This window comes from Poecilia formosa, unplaced genomic scaffold, assembly GCF_000485575.1.
Source record: "Poecilia formosa unplaced genomic scaffold, Poecilia_formosa-5.1.2 Scaffold25, whole genome shotgun sequence".
NCBI classification, from domain to species: Eukaryota; Metazoa; Chordata; class Actinopteri; order Cyprinodontiformes; family Poeciliidae; genus Poecilia; species Poecilia formosa.
In genome coordinates, this window is record NW_006799964.1 from 2,275,102 (window position 1) to 2,301,618 (window position 26,517).

General features: G+C 35.9%; 1 protein-coding gene across 5 annotated transcripts in view; it reads left to right on the forward strand.

Annotated features, from left to right (window-relative positions):
• Window positions 1-26,517, forward strand: part of grid2 (glutamate receptor, ionotropic, delta 2) — a 437,740-nt gene that overhangs the window by 302,660 nt on the left and 108,563 nt on the right. For all 5 annotated transcript variants that reach the window (XR_001661638.1, XM_016669506.1, XM_016669505.1 and 2 more), the window contains 3 exons: window positions 14,793-14,894; window positions 22,895-23,092; window positions 25,992-26,304. Coding sequence is in view for 4 of the 5 variants with exons in the window: in XM_016669506.1 (XP_016524992.1) it covers window positions 14,793-14,894; window positions 22,895-23,092; window positions 25,992-26,304 (613 nt within the window). In the remaining variant the exon portion in view is untranslated. The remainder of the gene's footprint in view (window positions 1-14,792; window positions 14,895-22,894; window positions 23,093-25,991; window positions 26,305-26,517) is intronic.

Below are 26,517 nucleotides of genomic sequence, written 5' to 3' on the forward strand. Positions count from 1 at the left end.
ATAGACATGGATACAGAGCTTTTTTCTTAGATCTGTGCCTCTTTGTTCACATACTTTTGTGTCTTGAAGATACATGTGTCAATAGATATGTAAATGAAAAGGACATGTAAAGAAAAGCAGGATGGACATGAAGAAATATATCTTGCTGTTGTCAATAGTAATAAAAAAAATGGGTGTATTTTGTCAGGCAGCTGACTTTAAAATGCTCTTTTTAATAAGACATGTTGGAACATTACACAGCATCTACAATATTTTGTTAGCAAAAGAGCTGATGACAACCACATAGATTGAACACTGAAAAGAAAATTTCAGTTGGGCAAGCCACTTTTAAAAAGTAGTTACAAATACTAGTTACTTTTTCATAAATGCAAGCGAGTTAGAGACTATTTTACAACATTGTAAAAGTAACCAATTACCAGGGAAAGTAACTCTTGCTCTACTTTAAAAAAAAAAATCATGTTTAAATAAAGAAAATTATATCCTTTCTTAATATAACTTTAAGTTGTTCAAATGTTTAAGTAAAACAGAATATATGAATGAATGGGCACATAAAATTGTAAACAGGGAACAGGAAATGTTCAATAATCTAAACTAGTCACATCTTACTGTGTGATAATATTAGGTATGCACTGATACTGATACCAACACTACATATCTGTTCGATACTATGTGTGTGTAGTCATATTCGTATTCATATTCGTATTCTGATACTACGGGACACAATACCAGCGGATTCTGAGCTCTGTTTCCCCCTAACAGACAGTAGCTTGTTAGTTTGCGCATAAATGCTTTAAAACAGTAAGTGGCAGTAATGCAACATGAACTGAATGCGAGCCAAATAAAGAGAAGAACATGAAGATACTGTAGTCGAGCTGAACAGACCATTTAAAGGCAATGTGACTTTAACCAGCCGGGTAGTAGAGGAGGATATATGTCAGCAGTGTGGATGTATTTCCAGTCTGACTGCAAATTATGTACAGCAAAGTTGTCAAGAGAAAGAGCAAAACCTAACAGTTTCAACACAAGTAATTTGATACAAGAAAAAAAACAAAAACACGATGCTGACTTCAAGCAGATTTCCCTTGGGAGCGGAAAACACCAACAACTAGCATTGCAGTAAACTCTGACGAAGTGGGAGAAGATGTCCAGAGACAACACTTGCACAGTAAAAATCACAGAGGCTCTTACCCAATACTGTCCTGTTGATGGCCAACCATTATCTGTTGTTGATCATGTGGGGATTTGGGATCCTCTCTCTGTATTGGAGTCAAAGTATGAGATTCCTTCCCGCCTCCACATTAATGACACAAACATGAACAGAGCTAAAGTTGGCTTATGACTGCAGCTTCCGATTTTGGAAATGGATAAAGGGCAATTCAACATATTTGTTTCTCCACCTTCAGTAGATTTAATCTGCTCTCGTTTAAAAACTATAAAACTTCAAGACTTCAAAAGTGTACTAGATTATTCTTCACTAGTAGGAGAATATTTATAACAAAGTGTGTTTTGTGAAACCGTTAATAATAATAGATACATAAATATTAGATAAATAATTTATAAGTTACTTGGAATGAGTGTATTGATATTTAGTAGTACTTGAATCAGTACTAAGTATCGGTAAGTACTTAAACGTAAGTACTCACTATTAAAAAAAATGGTATTGTGCATCCCTAGATAATAAAAAATAAGATTACAAGTCTCAATATCCCCAGTTAGAGTGGCTGCCCTTAAATGAATCGTAACCCCTATTGTTTGAGATGCATAGTGTTGCTTTTTGGATAATGAACAAGAGGTGCCACATGGGTGTAAATTACCATTTTTTAGTCTTCTTTTTTTTATATAAATCATTGTAAGGTCAAATAAAGGGGGCAGTAACTGTGGAATATAATAATTCAATTGTGAATTTCCCTCAGGGATAAATAAAGTATATTCATTCATACATTTGAAATCTAATGGCATCTTTTCAATAGGAGTCTACATCTTTATCTCCGTCATTTTAGTTCAGATCCTGGTCTATTCAGAACACCGACCAAGTCTAATGGTTTGACTGATTATGTTCCTAATTAATAGTCTTTATAAACACAAATCTCCAGTTAAATTTTTGCGTATTCCTTTGGCTCATGGTGTTGCTGAAAAGGTCTTGTCATGGCTGCTACAAGAGATCGCGCCATGGCCGCAGTGTTTTTGCTTTTGGCAGGACAAAATATTGATGGTGTGACATCCTCTTTCAGCTAGAGCATTTTAGGTGCAAAAGCTACGTATCTCCATAGACTGAGAGATACAGAAAATGCAGAATCTTAGGATAGCTGGCTATGCTTAGTCGGTTTCCAGTCTTTCATCCGCACAGCATCCACTCTGGCCTTCTGCTTTGGTGTATCTTTTGCAAACCTGAAAAATCAGTACGAGGTCCATGTATGGAGGCCTTATTCCTGAAATGATTCACTGCTTTTTGCGACAGGCCTCATTTTAATCAATATTTATCTTCCTTAAAGTCAAAAGTAACGTGAGCAGCAAGAAGTCAAAGCCTTAAAAGATGTAGAGTCGAGTCATTAGGAGCTTGTCAACACCATGAAACATCAATGGATTGAACTATGAAACTTTTTTAAAAAGGTTTTGTTGGCTGTAGTGGCCTTTATTTGAAAGTAGTTTGACAGGAAACAGGGTAATGAGGGAAGACATGTGCCAAATGTCACCAGGCCGGGAATCGAACCTGCAACCACCGCCATGAGGACTAGGGCCTCAATACGTGGGTCGTGCACAGCACCCCCGAACCATGAAACATAGTGAACTCATGAGGTATGAATGCTAGATTTAGTTTCCCATAAATGTTTGAAAATGTGTAGCCTGGTAATTTTCAAACAGTAACTACTTCAACAATTGACATTCTGAACAGGTAGCGTTACCCATCTCAGAGCACTTTGTTGAAAAATATATATTGGTTTTTCTTAGGTGGAAAATGGCAGGCAGGAAACGGCTACACCAGAGCAAACAGAAGAACATTATGTGACCTGAATTTAATTTGTACCGTATTAGAAAAGAGGAGAATACATGGCTCTGTGACTACAGCTCAGTTCCACCCTGCTGTACCTGATTCATGTCTCAAAGGTGTTGAAAGTGCTTTTAGATTGACCTATACTTGGCACAATCTGTTAAATGCTCCTTATAGCACATATTTATACAACTATCATTGTTAACTTTGACACCAGGCAGTTGACATTTTTTGTCCAGGAATTTGTTGGGTTGGCGGTTCGATTCCCGCTCCATCCGCTTCTGTCGTTCTGTCCTTGACCGTGACACTTCAACCCGCCTTGCCTGCTGATGTTGGTCAGAGGGCCCGGTGGTGTCGGTGTAAGGCAGCCCTGACTCTGTCAGACTTCCCACAGGGAAGCTGTGGCTACTATTCAGTAGGCTTACCACAATCTGTGTGTGTGTGTGTGTGTGTGTGTGTGCGTGTGCGCGTGTGTGTGTGTGTGTGTGTGGGTGAATGACTCAGTGTAGTGTGATGCTCTTTGAGGTTCTCTGCACTTGATAAAACACTAAGCAAGTACAGGCCATTTACCGTCAGGTTGTAACTGATTTTAAGGTGATAAAATGCAGGCCGTGATGTATTATACTTGTTTCTGAAAATGAAGGTGAAAATCCAGCTGACACTTAGGTTTTTAACATGCCCGCAGGGATTAAACAACAAAGGATTCAAAAGAGGCTAAGTGAGATTTTTCAAACCATTGGAGCCTACACGGAAAATCTGTTTTTTGCTCCTTCAACTTCAGATAATTTCCTGGACAACCAGCATTTGACACCAGTCAGACTTTCAATGAAATGATTTACAAGATTAATATCAGCAGAAACATGTATTCAGCTATGTGTCATCAGAGTCAGAATGCTAATCAACGTTATGGAGTCTGATGATAGAGCAAAGAGGACTTGTGTAAATTAAACAAAGAGAACCGAGAATAGATGAAGAGATGTTGCTTTAAGTACCTTGTATTCTTTTATGTAATTTTTCACTCTTTCTGTGTTTCCTAACAAATTTGTCACTTTGTAATGTGTGTTTTTATTCTCCGCAATTGTAAAAAGGACATCTTGACTACAAGTGAAACTGTGAGGTAAATGTCTTTATAATGTGATAATGATAATTACACAGAAGCCATTTGTGTAGAGTTAGGTTGGATTGCAATGGTTAGATTTTTTTTATTTTACGTTTTGCAGGAATCCTTTTGAACTACATTGAAAGAGAACAAGAAATCTGCCTGATCAATGTCCTCAAGAAGCTCGAACTGAAAAACTATTAAACGTCAAAAACGTATCTAAATCCACTAATGCAGAAAAGAAGACCAAGCAGACTTATGATGAGTCCCCTGTTAGGATCTTGCCATGCCTTCACCCACAAAGCAAAATTATGCATGTCAAGTGATTGAAAATTTACTTTTAGAAATATTGTGAACTTGTATGGTTGTTAGCCCTAACTTAGATTTAAAGGGGGGATTGATTGAGATTTCTGAAAAATTGAGAAGCAACTTGTCTTTCATAATCTGCAGCGTTTTAGTGTTGACCCAGATAACTCTCTTGTCTGTAAATGTCAGAATATAATTGTGAAATCATATCTTATTTTTCAGTTTTTTTCCCCCACAAATTAAAAAGTATCAGAGAGAAGTGATATAATGTTCCACCTCATGGTTTTTTTGGTGATTTGAATGCACACTGCTACGGCACATTTAATTATTCATTACATGTACATGTATAATTTCTGAGTCCACATGTATGTCCATGAATTATGTATGACAAATGGGCATTTTGATTTTTCTGTTTAACTTTTTGCAAACAGGTCATATGGACTTGCATTCATCCCTGCACATCTTTACAAAGCTTTATGAGATGTGCATAGTGTACATAGAGGACCATGAAAGACAGAACAGGACAAAGGCTGTGTGGCTCTGCTAAAATATTGAGTTTGATTACAGAAAGGGGAACAAGACATACAGGCTAATTTGCTGCCCCTCTTGTATCCAATACCGGCACTAAGTAAACATCAAGCAACGATTAATGAAGGAAAGAAAATGTTAAAAAGACGAGACACACTTGATAACTTTCTCAGTCATTTTCACCAATGAAGAATAATGCAGATAATCAATCAGGTCAAACTCTAGTGCATCTTCTAACCTTTTTTGGAGGCTTTTCATCATTTTACTCCCGTGTTTATCAGCTCGCCCCTCTTTTAGTTTCCTTAGAAAGGAGTTAACGCAGTGCAGCCTAAAACAAAATTGGCAAGATGACAGGTGCTTTTCTTATCTTTCTGTTTGGCCTGTTTTATTGAAGTTTTGTCTGCACTCTGAATGAGGATTATTAAATGAAAACAAATGTATACAAAATGTAAAACAAATCATAATATGAAACAAATATCTACAATGTACTTTTGAGGATTTGGTTTTTGTTAGTAACAAAGGTGATATAATTCCAAATGCCAACCATACCTGAAACTCAGAGGCTAATTGATTTAAAAGACATTTTTCTAGGAAGTCATTACATTAATCATAATTTTGAAACAAGGCAATTATTTATGAAGCATTTCTTTCTTTGTCAATTAAAAAGAACCAAGCGGAAAGCAAATTAAAAGATATGCATTTTAATCATAAAAGTATTAATCAATTTAAACTTTGGTATTTGAATGCACATTGAAGGCGCAACGTTTGAAGTAAATGTACATAACACACCCAGACTGAGCCATAGTGAAATACTATTCCAGCAATTCAAGCAGGCAGCAACTTGCTGTTCATCTGGGAAATCAGACCAGAGCTTGTTGTTAATGATTGGTTTGTATAGACTTTAGTGGCATTAGTGTGCAGTGTTGTGAATGTATTTGTGTATATGAGAAAGAAGGTTTCAAATAGTGGCTTACCAGACATAAATGTGTAGTTTACTAGAGGAAAATTTTTCAGCAAATAATCCAATATATATAAAATCAGTCTTTTATGCAATTCATATAGGCTTATATGACAAAGTGGACAAATGTAGATTGCTAAAATGTTTGAATCATGTTCATGTAAATAGCCACAACACAACAACCTATTGCAGGATTCGGTACAAATATGTCATATCTCATTTGTAATTCAGTAAATCACGGTTTATCATACAGGTTATAAAGTAAAGTACATTTAAGTTGGTTTGTTACCATGAACTACTAGAATTACATTTGTTTTTAATGCTGTAATTCGAAGGTTTACAGTAGGAAACAGCAGGAAAGGGCTATGCTTGCAATACAGAGGACTTTAAATGTAATTATACAGAAGGATAAGGCTCCTGCTCTTTGTACTTAAAGGAATCGCTTGACTTTGATGCCTGTCTATCTTTGAACACTTTCTGGGGACATCTCATTGGTAGTAGAGCCTGGGGCAGACCCAGAACTCACTGCAAAATTATATTTCCCTTACAGCCTGAGAAAGCTTTGGGGTCCGCCTTGAGGGAAAGGGATGTCTGTGTTTTTCTCCTGGTTACCTCTGAGAAACGAACTCATTTGGCAAAAGACAATGGCCAGATGGATGGATCCTTTGCTTATTTTCTATATTTATTGGGATTTTTTTTTTATTAGACTTTTGTTTAGCTAATGCTCATACAGTTATCTCATCATTTAGATGTTTTTCCTTTTTGTTTTAAGTGAAGCATGTTTCCATTGAAGATCTAAACATTTATTTTGAGCTAATTAGTCCTACGAATTTGACTATTTTTAATATTTATCATTTACCTACTGCTTTTGCGAATGGCATGTATTCACCACAGTTGTTCATTTGGGATGTGACCTCATTTATTTCACTTTCACATGTGCATAGTTCCTGCATGCTGTAGATTGTAGCAGACGGTTAAATAAAAAAAATTAAAAAAGACAGTTTTTCAGCAAGCTAATATTAACAACAATAGTTATTTTTATTCCAGGTACAGTAACAAGGCAAACTGATTAAATTATCTTAATTAATTTAATAATCTCAAAATAAGTTGTAGAAAATAGCAAAATAAATGCCAGGTGTTTTTAATGAGACAATGTGGTTTTGCCTGTGAAATGACTGCAAATAATACACAAATTTTGCTGCAAGAGTGGGCAGTGGAGAACCTGCAGTGAAAATGCATTTACATTTATTCCCTCACATACTGATTACTTGTCAATACATAAAGATAGCATTTATATCTATGTTTACAGTACGTATAGTAACTTCACCTCTATTGATGTACAACAAACCATTAGTGAATAAAAGATTTTATCTTTCAAACTTTAATTTTAAAATGTTAGATACAAACTATTATACACGCTTTTAAAAGTTTGTGTTATTTTGGCATGGTTTAAACCTTGCAGTCTGATTCCTTCTATCCCTATCATCACAGGGTAAAAGCTTTGCCAAATGCTGGTGTATTACATCAGTGTTCTTGGATTGCAAACATTTTACTCTGCAGAAGCGCCTTGATTTTTGACAAGTCCATTTGATGCTCACTTTTCGGGATGTGTTTGGGAGTGACATGTTGGCAGTCTCATGTCAATGCATTAGCATTCACACGATGCTTTACAGCAGCAATTTAATCTAGAATGTGGATGTTTCAAGGGAAAGATACAGGCACCACATGCATAAATTTTGGGGCAAAAATAGAACTTTAGATGACAATGTGGAAGCTGTGCTACTGATCATGTTGTTTTTTTCAGTGCAGGATGTTTTTTTTTTTTTTTTTTTTTTTGTCTTCATTTAAATGTATGTTCTTTAGAGGATAGTTCCATAAATGAGTCCCCTGAACTGTTGCATTTTTTTTTCTGCAAATGCGTGATTTTGTGTAAAAAAGGATAGAGGGAAATTTTGGGAGATTTGTCAGGTAACCTTTCTCTCCAAAACTTCAGTAATGTGTTCCCTTTTTTTAATATTTCCTATAAGATCACCTTCATTGGCTTTTGCCATAGTTTTGATAAAATCCATATTTTTTGTTGGGCTGCAAGTAGTTCAATGGCTAATTGCCTTTTTTATTCAAGGTTATTCTTTTTTATCAAATATGGCAGTTTTATTTAGTTATTTATCTGTCACAAAACAGCAGTGTTAACTAAAATTGAATCAAAAATTATTAGATACAGCTCTGTATACTCTAATTTTACACATGAAGTAAGTCTAGAATAACTGCAGTTCAGTCTGGGTTCCATGTCAGAGTATATTTGTATAAAGACTGTGAAGTGAGATTTGGCAGCTGGTTGTGCAGTGCCCTCATACCACTGCAGCCTGGACTCTCTTATTGCTACAAACTGTCCCTCTGTGCTGTCTGATAGAGAGAGACAGTTCAGATGAAGGAGGAGAAAGACTTGGAGATTCTTACTGTTTTTCGATCTACCAGCAGAGTGCTGAGGGAATAAAAGGAGAAGAGAGCACAGACAACAAAAAGGGCATAAACCTGCTCTGCAGCTTGTCTGTGCTTCTGCCTGGAGACTGGTGCTTAACTGCTATGGAGGAACATGACTGCTTTGCAAGTCACAGGAGTGTTACAGGACTGAAAGGACCTTAGTCCAGTTTTGTTTGCCTACATGGACCAATGTGAGGCCGACTGTAGCACACAATTTTTGACATTTATTCAGACATTTTATTTTACTTTTTCAACTTCCCATGCACATTAATTAGGTTTCAGCTGTGTATCACTGTCAGTCCTTTGTGCACTTTTCCCATTCTCCCAAAAATGTCATCTGATATCGATTGCATTTTGAATATGCTATGAAACATTTGTGTAACAATCTGACTAAAAGCTGCAGTTTGCTAAAGAATGTCCTTTAATGTGTTTGCCAAAGACAAACAAAGCGTGACATGCTTAAAAACTCCAGGAACTCCTTAGAGTTTGTCAATGTGTATACGTACAGAACGGTGTCTGATGTTTGTGTGAGTGTGTGTAAGATGGGTCGGTGAGGTCTGTAGAGTGAAAGGGTTTGTTGTAACAATAAATCACTCTTTTGTCCCCACACTGCAATGGTCAATGGGCCAATTACTTTTAAATATGTGTGGTTACACATCTCTTAAAATCCCCAAGGTTTCTGTGTCTGTGTGCTTCTGTGTGTATTTGTGTGCATGTAGTAAGAACGTTAAAATTTACACATTCTGTCTGCCTTTTCAGCTGTCATCTGAAGTGATTTCAGTGTGTTTGTGTATGTGCACATGTATATATGCTTTGGTTTTTGTGTATAAGCTGCAATACGTAATTTTTTTATAAAAATGTGTTTTATAGATATTTGTTAAAAATGTCACCATGTTGTAACAATATAATATGAGACAGATAATCTGTTAAAAGATTGAGCTTCTCCACCTCCAAGTGCTACTATTACAGTCTGATAATTGTAATAATCAGAGCCAGGAGGAAGGTCTTAGTGCTATCAATCAACCTGTGTATGTGCTGCTTAATGTACTAATGGCGGACAAAATACTTAATGTTACAGGAAAACTGTGTATCTGTTGTCATTAGTAGCCATTCCAACTAGCCTTAGCCTTCATGGATCTGTTATAGTGAACCACCTGTAGAATAGCAGAGAGAAAGGGGGAGGCTGTGAATGCCATTGAGGCCCTTCCTCTTGGCTCTCATTGGTTGTTTCTGACCAAGCAGACTGCAGAACCACAGGAGAAGGCAGAGAAGCTAAACATTTTCACAGATTATCTGCTCCATATCAAATTGTCATGACATGGTAATTTTTTATTTATTTTTTATTTTTTAATAAAAGCTACATACTGCAGATTTAACATTCATCCAAGGTGTTGGTCATGCAACTTTTAGATGTATCCCTTGTCCTACTCACTTAAATTAAATAGCAAAACTGCCTCACTAGCATGCAGTGAAGCTCCACAGAGCTCTACTAATGAGTTTATAATAGAGCCAGGTGTGCTGAAGCAGGGAGACATCAAAAAGATGCAGGACTGTGACCCTAGAGGAATGCAGTTTGAGACCACTGCTCTACAGTCTGTATCAAGTAACCAAGGAATAATTACATGAGTTAATCAGAAATAAGGTCCAAATAGTTCAAGCATTCAGTAAGCTGAGGTGAGTAGATCTTTGAAAATGTAAACACAACATCTGCATAATACAGTGTGATGTTAATATTATGTAATTTCTGGACCATTGTTGAAACTTTTGAGTTGCAGGAGTGCTGAAAATATGTGCGGTAGATATGGCTGAGCTCAGCTGTGTAATTTTTTTGACATGTTCCAAATATCCAAGCAGCCTGTCTCAGCTGAGGATCAAACTGTGCATGCAATAGTGTAAAATGCCTATTTACAGCTGTACCTTCATGTGCTGTTGAAACAAGCGGCAGACATACGGTACTGTAACAAGAACTCTAGGTCACCGAAAGATGACTTTGTGACTTGATGAAATGTAAACACAGGATTCCTCCCTCGCCATTATTTTTATTATTTATTGTCTGAGAAGACCAGAAAGGTACCGTTCCAGTCTTTTCAACTTTCAGTCTGTACATAGGTTGCAAATGCAGGTTTATTTCAATGTCTGAGGGAGGAATGAGCCTTTCATCCGCAGCTATGAAGACAAGCGGAGGCATTGGGCCACTCAGGCACTGGCAGTCAGGCTGCCGATAGAGGTCCTTACTTATTTGACCACGAACAAGGACTATTTTGTGTTACATTAAAGCAAAAAATGTGGACATGAAGATAAATTCAATTTTATCTAAATATAACTTTTTGTAATTTACTTCACTGACTTTGCTCTGTTGGTCTTCATTTCCTCTTTGTCTTCCACTTGGATAGCAGAGAGGAAATGAAGACAGCACTCTCTCACTGTTATGATTAAGGAAATGCTTCTGTCAAAAATAAATGACAATAGCATTAAGTGTTTTACCAGGTATATCTCAGCTAACCGTAAATAAGCCAAAATAAGAAGTAAAGAAATATTTATAATTTATAGAATATAATGAAATAGAAACAGCCTTTATTGTCCTACAAAGGGGAAATGACCCAGTATCAGTGCAAAAAATAACACATATGCTATATATATATATATCAAAATTTACTATCAAATTTTATTTGTATAGCACATTTCAGCAGCAAAGTGCTTTATATAATTAAAATAAAAACAGCATGTGACATTGACTAAACAGTGAGAAAAAGAAAGACATTTTGAGAAAGATTAAAAAAGATAAAAACATTAAATGTATGTATATATATAATTTTTTTTTGAAGGAAAAGCTCACTTTTAGAAATTAGAAAAACAAATTTATGGCCAGTCAATATTTTTATTCAATCACTATGAAATACTCACAATTTTAATGCAAAACATCAAAACATCTAGGATGTCAATTTAACATAACTTCTTTCTTTTTTTTACGTTTGCCTTACAATCCATCTAAATGATCAATAAAGTATCTAGGGAAATCTCATTTTACAATCACAGTGCATAAGGATCAATTTTAGGTAACTCCCGATCACAACAGAAGACTGTCTAGCCTTTAAAGACAGTTATATTTATAAGACATTTGTTATATAGATGTTAAAGTCAAACATCTATATAATAAAACTGCTTTGTTTGGTTTTTGCTTGCTATTCATTGTTGTTAATATTTCTCATTTCAATCATCCTGACTTTTTAATAAAGGGGTTTGAGCTCAGCAGAGCTCAGCAGCTCTTTGTCTAACAGTATTAGAGTGCGCAGTTGAAAGTGTATTTTGCAAAGGTTTACTTATTTCCATTTGAGTGTTCTTTGCTTTTCATTTAGGGGTTTGGCCCTAAATAAAAAAAAACACTATTCCAAGGTAAATTCTACTTTCTGAAACTTAAAACTGCATTTGTTATAAATGATTTATCCATCCATTTCACCTTTGTTTTTCATTAGGAAAACACTTTCCCTGTCACAGTTCAGGACACGTCCTCTCACAACCGGTTTGCTTTCATCAGATAAAATGAATAAATGACAAAGTGTCTGTGTTTTTGGTGTGCTGTATATCAGCTACTTTATGTCAACACTGTCTGATATATTTTATTGTATTGTGTCCTACATAATTAATTATATACACATTTAAATCACTTGCATCAGCAACTAAAGTCTGGTCTCACCCTTCCATCACTATCTTGTTTTTCTAATAAATTACCCAGCTGCCATTCATCTTTTTCTTACCTTGAGTTACTTTACCATCTTGCTTCTTAATATCCGTTTAGCCTTCTAGGGTAAACTGGTTTTCCTGATATGCAAGTTTTAGGAATCAGATACAGATATGCATGTACAACTGGACTGCCACACAACATATGAGTGAGAAGTAGGACACATTCTTACATTTTTACAAAATGATGAAGGGCTGCAGTGACACTGGCAAAGTGTTCAGAAGAATTCCAAGAGTTTGGTCTTCATTCAGATTAAATGTATGTTGGCCCAGCAAGATTACAAAAAACTCTTCTATTTTATAAAATGTGCCAGAGCTCAGGCTTTCATGCAGGCTCCACATCTCCACCTCGAGGCTGAAACTAAGATAGCATGTGATGTAAAGTTTTTGGTACACATTTTCATCGATGTCATACATGTTATATAGTTTGAGAGAACATGTCTTTTTATTTTTCCAGTAATAAACATGTAGCACAAGACCCATGCTATCTTACCTAGTTTCATTTTGCTTCAAGCAACTGGTTTCATTGTTTTAGCCTTTAAATAAGCAACATATAGGCTGCTGTTCACATAAGTGATTAAATATAGCAGCTCTTTGCACCAAAGACCCTCCCTACATAACAAGAGTTTTATGTCAAGAGAGCATTCTGTTTCATTTTTAAAACATCAAGGCCACTGCAAATGAGAATCATTAGTTACAAAAATATTAAAACTACTGAATGTGTGAAATAAAAAAATAAAAAAAACCTACGAAGCAAAGTATGTGGAACATTTACCTGAATGAGAGGCTTAGCAAAAATAGATCTACAATTTTCTAAAGTAGGTGGGGGTGCAGCGTTTGTTCTTAGACCAAGTAGTTGGTTTCCTTTTGATTATCCAAGTGTTTCACAAATACTATTTTTGATTAGTCGAAAAGAAACGATGGTAATCATTTCTCATGACACGCTTCACAGTGTGCTTTGATAAAATACATAAATTGTAGACTTTGCAAAATCTCCCATTAGGATGCAAATAAAATGCAATTTCCTTCTCTCAGTGGCACACTGGTCAACTGCTGTACTGCCAATATTTAGGCTTTTGATTAATTTTGATTTAGGCTTTTGTTCCAGCTCCACATCTACCAACATATTCTTGTTAGGGGACCACGAATCCATTGTTACATTCTTTTCTTGGGAAAATGCTTCAGAAATTCAATAAAATGTTAACCAAATAGAGCTTCATAAAAGAAACCAGTTCAGATAAGTATTACCATAAGTATCTGTCCCAAAAGGGAATTGATAAAAAAAATGACTTAAATCTTACAACCAACAGTAACTTTAACCTTTTGAAAAATGGATTATCTGACATTTCCTTCCCCCAGTTTGTGCGTGTGTGTCTTAAGCAGAAACCAAGCTGTTTAATTCTGTGTGTGCTTCCTAGTGTGTTTATGTAGCTGTGTGTTTGTCTTTGGGTAGCAGACAGCTAAATCACTTATTTCTTTCCTACTGGTTCTCTGTCCACAGGGAAGCCAGCCTACTTTGATCTTTGAAGCTAAAAATAATATTTTATTGAAAGCATAAGGCAGTACAGAGATTATATAATGTGGTCCTGGGGAAAAGACTGGACGTTTATGATGCAATTTGATAGACATCGAAGTCTGGGTCAGAGCCTTGCAGCACCTTTTGAGTTCCAGAAAATCTGAACTTTTTTTTCTTTTTTTTTTTCTGAAATCCGATTATCAAAAGTGCATCTCTGATAGGAATAATTTGACTTTTCAGATAAAAATATTTTTTTAATTATCTGATTAAAATAATGTTTTTGATTTAACGTAATTGCTTAGAATTGACATCATTTGGTGGAACAAATAAGTTTTAGAAATTCTTCACATAAGAAAATAAATGTTGATTTGCAAAACAAACATTTGTACTCAGTTCACCAATGTTGTTCTTTACCACATTCCTCTAATGTTTAGGCTCATTTACTAACCTTTACATTTAACTATTTCTCCCATGTTCTTGACTAATTACTTTATGATTCCCTTTATGATTCCTCTGATTTTTTTTTTTTGATTTTTTTTTCGGAAGGAAATTTGGTGCATTTTATATAAAAATATACAGTATACAAATTCACAAAAGACATTTGCAGAAAACTATTAAAACACCTGCCGGGAATTTTACCAGTGGTTTCTTTTTGTAGATGGGCCCCAAACCCTCGTTTTGGTTACCGGATTGCGTTCACTCCTGCATAACCCTTAGGATATACTCACTCACAAACCATGACAAAAGCACAACTCATCAACTGTGTACACCCAATGTCATTGCAAATCAGTGCGTAAAGGATTGTAAAGCTGTAGGCACTATTTACTGAAACCACAGAGCTATAAAGACATTTCAAGATCTCTACAGGTTTGAGCACCATCATGCATACTGTTTCATATTTAATAACTAACTGCCACAATTAATTGGGATTATTTTGGTTGAGTTGAAATATGAATGTTATCGGTGTCATTTGGGTGCAGCGTATAAGTCAGATGTGTTTAAATTCAATATATTAAGTGTCCAAAATATACCCCTCTACATGTTGAGAAATTTAAGTCAACCTACTGTACTACATGCTTTGACTGTGGAAAACTTGCCCATGTAAATCAAAACTAAAATGTCATCATGTTTTTGGCATTTCAGATTTAATGTGCCTCTTTTTGGGTGTACTTTGCAGCTCGCCACATGGGACCCGGTTCATGGGCTGAATGGCACTTTGACTGACAGGAAATTGGAAAACAACATGAGGGGAGTCGTGCTACGAGTTGTCACTGTTCTGGTGAGTCAATAACCAACGCATCTATGTCTTATTTTATTTTGGACTCCCCAACACTCAAATCTACACATGCGCACATACAGAAGATCGGTTTCACCAGTTAATAGGTGTGAAAATAGCCTGTTTTAACCCTATTTTCATGTCAAACATTCAATTTTTAGTTTGCTGTCTGTCTCTCTCCATCCACCAACACTGTGTCTGCAGAGATCCAGCAAGAGATATCTTAAGTCCTTATATAGGAAAAGGAAAATGAAACAAGGACATAGGGGAAATACGGATATAGTGAGAAAACACAGTATTAATACTAATACTTGTCATTGTACTCCATTTGGCTATCTAACAGCAAATTGACTGAGACCATTGGAGTCCTGATGATAGTGGGCGTCCTGTTTATTACCTATTCTGTTTCACCTGTAGGATCGATTTGACTACATCCTATGAGTGCTTTACAGTTTTTCTGTTGTGAATTTTTCATATCCTGTCATTTAATTCGGAAACAGAGGGGGAAATAAATTCTAGACATCTTTGCTACTCCTTTTTTCCCTTTTGGTTTATTTTGAAGTCTTTGATCTTCATAATCTTTAAAGGGAGAAAAGATATGGACTGTGCTTTTTGAGTATTGTCTCTTAAGTAGGGTGATAGTATAAAGTGACAACAAAAAAGTAGACTGTGCTCATTTAAATTCTGTACTGCACTTCTGGTCCAGCCTTCATGTTTTATGTTTTGATGCTCAGGTTGAGTAAGTGTGTGTGAGTTTTTGTGTAATAATAATAATAACAAGTTCTGTTTTCTTTTTGGTTAAGGGTTAAGTTTAGGAATATGGTGTGAATTGAGTTTAGGTTAGGTTTAGGGTTTAGAGCTTAGAGTCAGGGTTTGGATATGGAAATTAATGAAAAATGAATGGAAGTCAATGCAAAGTCTCTGTGTAGATAGAAAGACATTATGTGTGTATGTGTGAGAGAGACAGAAACCATGTGAAATGTCCTGGGTACTGCTTGGATGTACTGAGCTCTTTTCATCTGTGAATGGTTGGAGGCTGTGCGTTCTGATCTTCCGTGTGTGTATGCGTCAGTGTGTGTGTGTATGTGTCTGTAATAGTTTTCCTATAGGGTTTATGAAACCTATTTCTTTCGGTTTTGCCCCTGAATTTGCTTTTTCTCTAACAATACTGTGGGGCACAAGCATTTCTTAGTTGGACCATCAATATTTGTTTATTGTGCTGAAACACAGATGAAAACTGTTGGGAGCTTGTATTTATATGCACACACGCCTACACACACACATGCACACACACACACACACACATACACGCACACACACACACACACACACACAGACAGACTCTTACAACAACAGATTCAGTCTTTCCATCATCACACAGTGTTGAATAGTTATTGAGCAGTTAATCACTAAGTAGATCATAGACCTATTAGAGCCGTTGACTTTAAATCAGTGCTATTGATTATAGCCTGTATTAATAAATCAGTATTTAACAGGAAAGGCTGTGTCGCAGTAATAATTTGCGGGGTCTTTCTCAACCCTCAGTTGAATGACCCCATTTACACAAGTGACCGAAATATACCACAACTGCGAACTCAAAGGAACCTTGCTATAACTGTGTTTCAAAAAGGAACATGAGTTAATTTATCAGGCCACATCTTGTTGGGAATCTTTATTAGAGTTTAAATAATTGCTTCTTTTTTTTTCTCTAATTGTTTTTTTTAATTTAGCTTGAGACCTCAAATAAATAGTGGTTTTCTCATTTTGCTGCTGTAATATTTTATGGTTTCTTCTCTTCAGCTATGGTGAAGTAAGTCTTATGGAATGTTTTCTCTGAACTAACCTGAGATTTTACTGAAAGCTCAGGAGACAATGGCGAATGCAACAACCAAAGCTACTACTGGTGTAACAAGATCTCATGGCATGAAATCTCATGGTCTTAGCTCTAATCAAAGTCAAGTCTGGCTCTCAGAATGCTAGTCTGTTACTCTTAGCCTTATTTTTTCCAAGTATTAAAGGAAGTAGCTCTTTTAAGTTATCAGTTAATGAAGACGATGTGAGGCTGGCCAACAACTTTCTGCTTTTACAAGCCTCTCTCACATTGAATGATTTATGTGGCACAAGTTTGATCAGAAAAAAAAGACAATGGAGTGATGAAAACAGTTTGCAGCAATGTTAAATGCAAATATGTTGGATACTAAACCAAATTACTGTTTCATTGTTTTTAATGAGAATTTCTGCATTTGATCATGCATGCTACAAAATATTAGATGCATTCATTTCTTTGTGTGAAATCAAGTTTTCTTGTTTTTTTGCCTACAACCTAAAACACTACCAACATAATGTTCAATAATTAATAAAATGGTTGCATTCATGTAGTAAATTAGCTGGTTTGAGATGTCAGAACAAAAGATGGAACACAATCTCTTTTTTTTCTAAGCATCACTTTAATGCATAAGTGCATTTGTCTCATTAGTTATTTCGTTTATACGCGTTAAATAAAATCTTTTTCAGCCACTTTAGACTTTTATTTGAAATAGCTTACCATTCCAGAACTAGTAAGGGAGCAACATATTTTGTTATTATTTATTTATTTTCAAAAAGTCAGTTTTGAAACTTCTGTACTTTTGGAACAAAAACCACTACAAGACAGTACAAACCCTATAATTATGTGTCTTGGTTTTATGTACATCTATGAAAAGACAAATCATTGTACCAGATATTGTTTCATTCAATGGATGTTTTCAATCAGAAACTGACTCTCTGAAATCTTTACAAAGTATCTTATGCAAAAGTGCACGAAAGGACTGTGTTTATGTCCAGTTTCTGAAAGCTTTTCATCTCTTGCTGAGATGCTAAAGATTAAAGTCCCACATATTGAGCAATATAGAACCCTGAAGACTTTGCATTAGAGTTACTACACAGGCCTTTGTTTTTAGAATCACATTTTTCATCTCTTGGAAAGAATGACAGAAGGAAATTTCATTTTCTGTAACAATATAAAATACAATCTTATGCAGAGACTGCCAGAGAGTTTTTTTTTTTTTTCAAAAATATACTTTAAAATCAGTTTGACAGACAAAGCCACAGTGTTTTGAAATTGTTCACCGTTTTGTGAAATCACCATGACTCTGTCAGTCCCAGCATCCCCTCCGTGGGCTTTTGAAATGTCATTACTTTGTTTTTGTGGGAAATTGGAGTTCTTTCCCCTGGTCCTTCCCTCTAGAAGCACAGAGGCAGCAATGAGACAACATGTGGTACACCCATTCAAGAGGAGACAGAATGTTGCTGTGCCAAAGAAATTAGTGCAGAGGAAAGTGATGAGTGTGGACGGAAATTTGAGATGGGCACCATATCAGGAAGAGAAAAGCAAATATGGTAGAAAGAAATTACAGAATACTGTTTAATAAAGTCACAAGTGGTAACATAAAGCGCCCATTAGTGTTACAAATTAGTGTCACCAGCATTGTTGTGGAAAACAATAAAAGTTGGGTCTTATGTAAAATTGACTTTAGCTTTAAATCATGCTATAATGTTATTCCGTCATCAAAAACACATGCAGTGTTGCTTTGATTCTTTCATTCACGTTGAATCTCCTGTGATAGGCGTGCAGGGGTGCCTTAGCGCTTGCTCTGACAAAACACCGTCTATTTACCCAAATCTCTTCCTTAGAGCTGTAGTCCTCGACCAAGCTACTGCCCAACAGAGCACTCCTCCTCCGCACCTCCCCCACACAGCTTCACCAGACTAGCGGCAGCAACGGTTAGCAAAGCTGGTGGAACTGGGCGTCTGCTGAGCTCATCATACAAGCTACTTCTCAGTAAAACGCTCTGAATCATCGTTAAAATGGCAACAGAGGCCAGTTTCAGGGCATCAAATTACTAAATCAAATGTCTAAATTTATTGCACCTGCGACTCTCCTTATTTGCCTACACAATCTTGTTTGCAAACCTGATCTATGTTGTTTGTAGATCAGGTGTGATGTGAAGTTTCCACCTGTTTTTTTTACAATCAAACCTTTAGTAGATCAGGCCCATGGTGCGGTATCCTGTTGGATGTAAACATCAAGAGATGAGTGCAGTGTGGTCCTAAAGGGATGGGCACAGTCAACGATAATAGTCTGGCATGGTGTGTTGTGTAAACTATATTAAGGTGGAACTTTCTGTGCCAAGAACATATTCTTCACACTACCACAGTTTAGACAAAGATGTCCCATCTGTGCCTAAACCATTGGCACAGATGGAACAATGCCTCATGGTTGTTTTTACCTAATTTCTGACTATCGTCTAAATGGTGCAGTTGAAATCAACGTTCATCAGATCAGGCAACAGATTTTGCTATCTGTTACCGTCCAATCTTTATGCTTCAGTTCTTTGCTATCTAGCTGACGGGGTGGCATCCCGTGTTGTCTTCTGCTGCTGTAGCCCATCTGCTTAGCAGTTTGATATGTTGTCCGTTCAGAGGTGATATTCTGCGTCCCTCTGTTCGGTTAATTGAGCAGCTGTTGCCTTTCTGTCATCTCAAGCCAGTCTCCTCGTCTTCCTCTGACCTCTTGCATCAACAAGGCATCCTTATTCACACACCGGCCACTCACTGAACATTTTCATTTTTTTCTGATCATCTTCTGTAAATTAAAGCGATGGCTGTGCATGAGTAGATGAGCAGTTTCTGATCTCAAACGTATGAGTAGAGCCCAGCAGATCAGCAGCTTCTGAAATACGTAGACCATCTATCCAACCATTTCATATTATCTGTCATTAAAGCGATGACAGAGTCTCCACTCTGTCATTTTAATCCCTCTTCCATACACACAATGCAACAGGAAGTTATGCAGGAAATTTGTGCTAAAAAGCACAAATAATTAAGTGATCTATAAAGCAAAGCTATTTATAGCCCTGATATTTTTTTTTTTTTTACCATTACAATCACAATCTATTTTATTAGAATATTATGTTATAAACAAACACACAGACGTTCATCTTTGCGATGGAAAGAGATGATTTTGAACTTTTGTCTTCAAATGAAATAAGAACTCAAAAAACTCCATCCTGAATCCTTTTTTTCAGCCCAATTGAGCATAATTTCCCTAAAAAAAAATCATTGCAACTGACTGCAAGCTATGCAGTCACTCAAAAATGTGTGTTTGCAATGTAACAATATGTGTCAAATATTAAAGTAGCATAAATACTGCTTATAGAGTTTGTGTCTTTTTGAAAAGTAGTTTTGCCTGATAGTTGCAGAGAAATTAATTGTTTTCACAATCCTAGACTTGAAAAGCTAACAAAAAAAACAAAAAACACAGAAGGTGCTGCAGGTGCATTCATCCTTTCAGATGTTGGAAAAAGTCCATTTTGTTGTCAATAAGCCACAGAGAGGTGGGGGGGAAGCTGTCAACTATTGTTACGGCACACCTGAATACAAGTCTGTCTTGGCAACCTTCAATGTTACTAAGAAAAACCAGTGAAAGAACAGTTTCAAACAGTGCTAGAACATTTTGTCTTCAATATGCAGTTTGGTTTTATTTACATTGTTTTGTTTCATCCAAGGGTTGCCTCTAACTTACTGTGAGAGGCAACCCTCTAACAGCTGCCTCTAACTGAAGGGTACGTGCTTGGATGCAACGTCAAGGTTTTGTACCATAATGCCTTCCTTTTAAACCACTATGACTATTATGAATTTTGGGATATATTTTCTAAATGATTAAAAGGATTGTTTTAATTGATTTTTACTACTTTTCTCAATTTACCTTTGGCTACACTGAAATTACTAGACCATGTCTGAATAAATGCTATGAAAGAAGAGAAAGATTTAGTTTCATGGTTGATAGGATTCGCAGGAGCCACAACTTAAGAGTTAAAGGATAAAGATGAATCGGTTTACATGTCGTATGCAATTTAGCCCAAAATTATTTATATCTCAGGCAAATTTAAATTTAAAATTACTTTTCATTCAACCAAGAAGTTTCTGATAGCAAATGAGATTGGAATCTCTCAAAGGACAATTGTACGCTGTTAAAGGATTATCAAATAATGACAACACAATCTGTTCTACTGAGATTTTATAACACAAAAAAAAAAAAGGACTGGAACTTTAACATGTTAATTTTGATTTCTGAATTGCACAGATTTTGATGTGAACATTTTTTTAAAATGCAGTTAATCCCATTTGTGTTTTTTTTTACACACACAAAGCAAGAAAGAAAAAATCTGTGTGGTGTGTTTGTAAAACACCTAAAAATCAGACACAAAAAAAACACACAAAAACAAAAACACAACAAAAAGCTGTTGTTTTTTTTGGGGCCCATTTGGGATTATAATTTAAATCTGACGAGACGATGGGAAAAAGACTATTGTGGTGTGCAAATTATGCAAAAAGGAGTCATCTTATTACCAAGGCTTTTCAAGCCTAAAATGCCATCTCAATGCAAAATGTGTTTCAAAACAAGTATTTTTTTTTTTTTTCAAAGAAGCTACAAGTATGATCAGAGCTTCCTGAAACACTTGAACACTTAATGGGCGATAGCACTTTGCACCAATCTGATGGCAGATTAAAACTGACAAATGTTGAACTCATTCGTCTGCTTATTTAATAATTTAATAGCAAAAAGGCTTTTTGAATTGAAAATGCTGCTTATTTTGTCAGTATGTGGTGTTGATGAAAATACAATTAACCCTGCAATTAACTTGATAAAAAATTTTTTAATCAGGTCTCACCACTAAAAAAAAAAAATCTATTAAACACGAATCACGTATTTCCTAATAATAAGTGCAAGACCCAAACCCTTATCATAATTTTTGACCATTTTTTTCTTGTGTTTCCTCTGCTATTTCGATGATTAATCTCTGGCTGGGAGCACAGAGTCCCTGATCCTGGAATGCCTCTTTGCCATCATCCTAATCTTGAACTCCTTCCGCTGATTCTCTATTAAATTGAAGTCTGGCTGAGCAAGAAAACCCAAAACCCAATAATTATAGTAAAGATGATTTCTGATAAGTGACTTTACAGTGACAATGTGTAGTTCGTTGGAAAGTATGCCATTACAACTTTGATCTTTTTAGTGATTTTTTTCTTCCAAACTTTTGGATTGTAGTGCATGTTGTAGAGATTATTAGAGGAGTGTTCAGTTGGAATGACTGTACATAGCTACCCAACGTCAATTTTTAAAAATAAATAAATAAATAAATAAATAAATAAATAAATATTAATTTGCAAACATGTCTAATTATGAATTATGAAATAAACCCTTTTTTGTTTGATAACCTGTGAAGATTTTCCTGTGGGTATTCATTTTAATTTACTTAATTGCCTAAGATATTATTTAGAATTATTAAGTATTTTAATGGTGGCAACATTTTTTGCTTTGAAACCAAAGGCAGCATTCTATGGCACCTTTGAGGTTACTTGGGGGCCACACTTGTGTGTGTTGAGGGGTGTTCCTACATTGATAGATGGATACTTTTGGCGAGAAAGAGCTTTGGCATGCATGTCCACTCACTGCCTAATAGCTTATTGAACTGCCACAGCTAGCGAGGATTAGAAACCACAGAGCGAATATCTGGGATATCTTGTGCCTATGTGTAAATGTGTGTGTGAGAATGTGTGCAGTAGATACTCAGTCAATAACACACAGGCTCTCATAAATCTCAGGACACACTGTACAGGCATTCAACATTTCACTCATCAATAGAGATTTATTAAAGAAAAAGAAGAGTGGTGGAAAAACTCAATCCACTGAACAGAATCTAAATATAATATGTAAAGAAAGAACTCATGGTCTAAGTTTACTCACATATTGCGTCTTGTCCATCTAATGTAACCACTAAAATATTTTATTTTCTTGATTTCTTCCTTTGAAGACTTCAATATTTTCTTACACAATTTCTTTCAAAAGGCTTTCAGAGTGAATAGATTTGAGTAATGTGTAATTTACCACTGAAATTATTAGTGTGCTTACGAAGTCCTTGATTTACTTTTTTAGTAATTGATTGATTGTTGCCTTCCAGGAGGAGCCATTTGTGATGGTGTCAGAGAATGTGCTTGGGAAACCAAAGAAGTACCAAGGCTTTTCAATTGACGTCTTGGATGCGCTGTCCAACTACCTGGGCTTTAAGTACGAGATCTATGTGGCTCCAGACCACAAATATGGAAGCTTGCAGTCCGACGGCCAATGGAATGGACTCATGGGGGAACTGGTTTTTAAGGTGAGGTGAAAATCATAACTAAAAAAACAATAATAATAATAATAAGAATTTTAATGATTAAATCAATCATGCTTCATCACACTTCTTCACAAGTGTGCTTCTTCACACTTATATACTTATCAATAGCACGTATAGTTTTCAGATGTACAGCAAACACACTGATATCCCTTCAGTAATGGGACATCTTATGCTATTGAGAATTTATGTGATCAAGTCATTGTGTGGAACAGAATAGACAGGCAGGCGGATAGATGCTCTTCCCAGACATGAGGTTTGGGAAGTGCATTAAGTAAAACCAGCTGAAAAAACATGCAGCAAAACATTGAAAATGAAAACACATCAATAGAACATAATTCAGGAGAGCTAAGAAAATAAAAACGTGACAAAAAAGAAAAGAGCAAAATCAAACCCACAATCCGTAGATTACTCTAATATCCATGAATCATGATTGAAATCAGTCTTAATAATACAAAAATGTTCTAAATTAACTACATCCAAGATGATCTGAGAAACATAAAAAGTTCAGTTCAATTCTATACGTCTGGTAAGTAGTTTTAATTGTTGAAACTAAACACTATTACCTTGGATGAAACAAACCATACTTGGAGCATTTGCACATTGTCAAAAATAAGCAAAAACATGTTTTATTGACACAGAGTAATAAAAAAAAAATGCATGAAGGGTTTGATTTTCCCATTATGTTCTCATCCACTCTTGCAGACTTTTGTTAAGTTGCTGTGCAGGACTGACATTGTCAATGGATCGACATAAATTTGGCCTTACTCTACATTAATATATTCCTTTTTACTGTGTTTCAGGTTTAAGCAATTGTCGAAACTAAGTTCTCGTTCTCTTAACCTTGAATGCTTGTCGGTGCTAAAAATTCGTCATGCCCTTCTTCACTGCACCTCAGAAAATTATAGAGAAAGCCTTTGAGCACAATCCATATTTATGTGCATGCATGCAAGCGCAAGATGTAAATAAACTCAACGTGCACGTAATTTTGTTTTCCCCATCAGTCAGCAGCACTGTTTATCTCTTCAAAACCTAATTATATTAGATAATTATTACCCACAGTTCTTTCTGTAAGTTTGTATGTGCACTGACCACATGCATCTGCATGGGATTTCATGCTTACTAAAACAAGCACACAGTTTGTATGGATGCTGTTGTGCTGTTTCTACCAACAGGCGTCCTGCAGGGTTTCTTCAGATGTTCTGTTTATGCAGTAGAAAGGACACATTTTGCAAACTTAAGCGTTTTGTCTTCTTCCTCAACTACTGAAGTATGAAATTAGCATGAGGTAGATAAATGTTTTTGTTTCTATTAAGTTTTTGCGTGTGAAAGGAAAAGGCTGTGGGGACAGGATGTTAGACTGCAGTGGCTCTTAAAAATAATGTTTCACAATATAGTTTTACAAAATTAGTCTGCGATCTAAAGATGAGTTGCTTCAAGCGACTAAATGACGTTGTTGTTTTAGGTAATAATTTTCTTTGTCATGATCAGATTTTATTTGTGGATTTTCAAAACAAGCAGAACCTCACAGCTGCATTTTACTTCTTTATGCAGATATCTTCAGTTGTTTTTAAAGCTCTGGGGACAGAAGCACTTTAATCAACAAACATATCTATTTCAAAATGGAATTTATCCCAGTTACACAGAATAAAAAGAGAGTAAGCTAATAAAAATAAAACACGTGTAGCTGAGCAGATGTTGGAGTCCTAGCCTAGCCTAGCTTATATGTTTTTAACTTTTAAAGCCATTGATTTTCGGTTAACTTGAAATTTTATTCTCGACGGCAAGGAGTAAATGACATACACCACATTTATTTGCTAAATTGTCTGTTGAGGCCCTTCCTGTGCTGACACTTCTGCAGGTTTTCAGGGTCCACTCTTTTGATTTCCTCTGCTTCCGCTCATCTCCTCCATCTAGTCCAACTCAATAAACGATTAGTGATAACACACCAAACATCTAATGAAAAACTCATTTTGAGGTGCTTTGGTAAGGCTACATCTTAAGTGTATTCACTGTTAATATTCCCCATTATGCTTTACTTATTGCCAGTAGTTTTTTCATTATACTTTTTTAAAATTATTTTTTTATTCATCTTCACATTCATTATTGACTGAGGGCCATCTAGCTCCAGGGCATTTGTGCAACTAACTGCTCCCCATTGTAAGCCAGAATGAATGATGCAAAAACATCCTTGTAATGTCTAAAACTATGTATTAATGAAACACTGAATTTAGACGAGTTTAAATTCAACAAAATAGACAATGTTCATTTTTGCTTCTATATTTGCTTTAAATTCTTTGGTCAAAGTGTGGATGTTGAGCATGCAGTAGCTAGAACTAACCTCTGACTAGCAGGTAAGCACTAATGCTATCTTAAATTAATTTATATATACCTTTATTTACATATTAACACAATCCAATGTAATGCTTGATTAAAGCAATGTAACTTACATTTCAGCAGCAAAAATACAAAATTTGGGTTAAAAAAGCCAACAAACCTAATGACACATGAATCATAAACCCATATGTTGGATATCAAACGATGTGTATTGGTAAAAAGTTATTCTGAAAGAAAAAGTCTATGTTTTGATTTTTTTTTTCCTAACCGTTACACTCAGCAACACTGTGGAAAACATTAGTTGTGTACTCTGATGACGTATGTGAAGGTGTCGAAGTAGAAACGTTTGTGTTGCTGATTATTTATTAATAAAGGGAATTATTAATAAACAGCCTAAAACTGAGAAAGCTGTAAAATCTGACAAGGTAATTAAAATTATGATTTAAAAAAAATGAGCAAAGGGTCGCTCCTCAAATCAATGCTTAGTCTTTTGGTATAATAGTCCTGAACAAACCTCTCACTCCTCTTCTTTCTCTGCCTCTCGCAGCGAGCTGATGTTGGACTCTCCGCTCTGACCATCACGCCTGAGCGGGAGAGTGTTGTAGACTTCACCACACGCTACATGGATTATTCCGTGGGCGTTCTGCTGCGCAAGGCCGAGCGCACAGTGGACATGTTTGCCTGCCTGGCACCCTTCGACCTGTCGCTGTGGGCGTGCATTGCAGGCACTGTGCTCCTCATTGGCATCCTGGTGTACTTGCTCAACTGGCTCAACCCACCGCGGCTGCCCATGGGATCAGTGTCTTCAACCACACTGTACAATTCCATGTGGTTTGTGTATGGGTCCTTTGTACAACAAGGTAAGCAAGACAATGAATGTAACTGGCTCAGCAATTGAATGTTATCTTCACTATACTGGCTTTCAGTCTGAAATTGCTTAATAATGAGGATATTATTAAGCACATTATATATGTATTACTTACACAGATGAATGTTTGAAAGCCTTTATGTTATGATCATTTTCTTCTTACAGTAGTGAAAACATGTCATCAAAACATTACATCAGAGCAAAT